At 37.4% G+C, this 2,500-nt stretch overlaps 1 protein-coding gene across 2 annotated transcripts in view; it reads left to right on the forward strand.

The window, feature by feature from the left end:
* The first annotated feature begins 1,464 nt into the window (after positions 1–1,464).
* LOC144966212 (uncharacterized) overlaps positions 1,465–2,500 on the forward strand; it is an 89,259-nt gene continuing 88,223 nt past the window's right edge. For both annotated transcript variants that reach the window (XM_078902388.1, XM_078902389.1), the window contains exon 1: positions 1,465–1,956. In XM_078902388.1, the coding sequence (XP_078758514.1) occupies positions 1,880–1,956 (77 nt within the window). In that variant the 5' untranslated portion in view covers positions 1,465–1,879. The remainder of the gene's footprint in view (positions 1,957–2,500) is intronic.

Consider the following 2,500-nt stretch of genomic DNA (forward strand, 5'->3'; position numbering starts at 1 on the left):
ATATGTTTATATGTATGTATGTATGTATTAATATTATTTATAACAGAATATGTCACTGTATAGAAATACCAGCATACGTATTGTAAACATCGTGTTCATTAGACCTGCCTACGAAACGAATTTCATTTTCTTAGTTTTTAGGAGATAAAAATTGTAGTGGCTATAGTTCACTTTATAAATCAGCAATTTCTCTCATAAGGATTGAATAACAGTTCAAAATCCTTAAAATCATCTGGTCAGGTATCAACTTTTATTTACAATAAGTTTTGATGACTTAGAGGTGATCGTGAATTTTTTAAAATTTGAGCCAAAATTTCGTATTTCTACAAACTTTTCGTAATCATAGGCTGGTCTGCGCTAGGGCTAACCACACCGGACACTGACTCCGACGATCGGCAAGGTCGACGTCCTCTGCCGTGTTCCGGATAAAGACGTCGGGCACGGACAAAATACTAAACATAAAGAGAAGAGCCGCTAGACCTACCCATACCAAGCTAAAAAAAAACAAAACGACAGAGGACGTCGGGTGCTTGGTATGGGTAGGTCTAGCGGCTGTTCTCTTTATTCACAGTATTTTGTCCTTGCCCAAGGTCTTTATCCGAAGACGGCAGAGGACGACAGTACCGGGTCGTCAGAGTCAACGGCAGTACCGGATCGTCAGAGTCAGTCTCCGATGTGGGTTAGCCCTTTATGTGACTTGTGATTCTTATTATTCGAAACCAAAATCATAATAGCTTCTCCAACCACTTCAACTTCTTCAAAACTTTTTTTTCAACCGAGAGATGACGAAAATGTTTTGAAGTTTTCCCTTTAGTTCGACCAATCCTTTCGTTGTTACTTTTTTTTTTCTTTTCTTGGATGAATGTACTTTTAAGTCCACAGATTTCATTTTTTACATCTAAAGAGATGCAGGAATGTGAAGTTTGGTAAACAAGATATTGGTGATACAAAAATAATGATGGGTTTATATTATCTCGAGATAACTTAGTCTCTCCTTTAAAACTTTTATCAATATTTCTAATACAGTATAGATCTGTTTACGACCATGTGGGCTATCCTTAAGCCTTTTCTTATGATGATTTATCAGCTTGTTCACAGAGTATTGTAAAATTCCTATAAATCTTTCGGTTCAAAGGAAGATGTTGGGCTTTAAAAATTGTCGTCATGGACTCTGTCCAAAGATTTGGGATACCAGAGCATTTATGTTACCAGATTGACAAATCGCAGCTTATGAAAGCAAAATCAGATTAGTTATCTAAAGCCATTTATACGAGTCAGCATCTTTTCTATAATCGCCGACGCCGACGAAGTTTTAAAAAAATCAATGGCGATCGGTTGTTGAGTCAAATTATTGGAGGATAGCTTTGATCTCGACCAGTCAAAAAGTGTCCAACTGTTACTCCAAATCTTACCTGGGTTTTATGGTCGATGAAACCATTTCATTTCGATTTTTTTATTCCAATTAATCCCCAAGTGACTGTATTGTATGTAATATTGATTATGATTATGATTATGAGGCACGAAGGGGTGGGGGCGTAGTACGAAAATAAGAAAGAGATTTATTGATGCAGCAATAACCAGCAAAATATTCCTCGGGATAGGGGTGGGAGAGTTTCTGAGTTACTTAACTGGATTTGAAAGCTGAATTATTTGGCTCAGTGACAAAATACCCCAGAACAGTTTTCATAATCCAAGTTGAATTGGGAGTATAAAAGCTGAAGTTCGTGACAACTCCCCAAGGAGCGAACTGGCTCTAGCGGAAGCAGTTGGTTTTCGCTGATTATTTATATATAAGTTTTTATTCTCGACTATTTGTAAAACTGATTGGAATTCTCGACCCAACTGTTCCGGACAACCCCCTTGCCAATTAGGCGATACCATGGGCTTTTCTGCCCTTTCCCTTCTAGGATGGACTCTTCTGGCTTTGACCCTTATCTCCCGTGCATCTGGAAAATCGTAAGTGTTGCCTTTGCTTGGACCTATGTGGTGTAGTGGTTAATTCTTAAATGTATGCTTCCAAGTCATAACTACCCTAATCCATCATGATTACCAGCCAAACCAACAGGCTCTCCAGATTGTGAGTATTTATCACTATGGTTTGACACAGTGACACATAGAATTACTGTGTTACATTATAGGACACCCCGCTTTTTCTAAGATCATCTGTGTCCAAAAATAGTGAATAATGTTAAGAATCTGGAGCGTCAAATATCTCTGTTGATCGGCATGTATTCATTACAATACAGCTATGATTTAAGAAGCAAAATACTCAATATTTGACCGTAATAACAATTGTACCTGACACAAAACTAGATCTATATCCTGTAACATTTATTTGACGTTTATACTTTGTAAAAGAGAATTCAGTGAGAAATTAATGGTCACCACTCCAGCGGTGTAAAAAAAAAAATAATAGCTTAGCGACGTCAACGATTTAGCGATTTTGTAAACCAGTCTTAATATATAGGGCATTGTCAGACAAAGTTATCGGAGGATACGG

The sequence above is a fragment of the Berghia stephanieae genome, chromosome 2, assembly GCF_034508935.2.
Source record: "Berghia stephanieae isolate SIO BIC M18660-M18661 chromosome 2, UCSD_Bste_1.3, whole genome shotgun sequence".
NCBI lineage: Eukaryota > Metazoa > Mollusca > Gastropoda > Nudibranchia > Aeolidiidae > Berghia > Berghia stephanieae.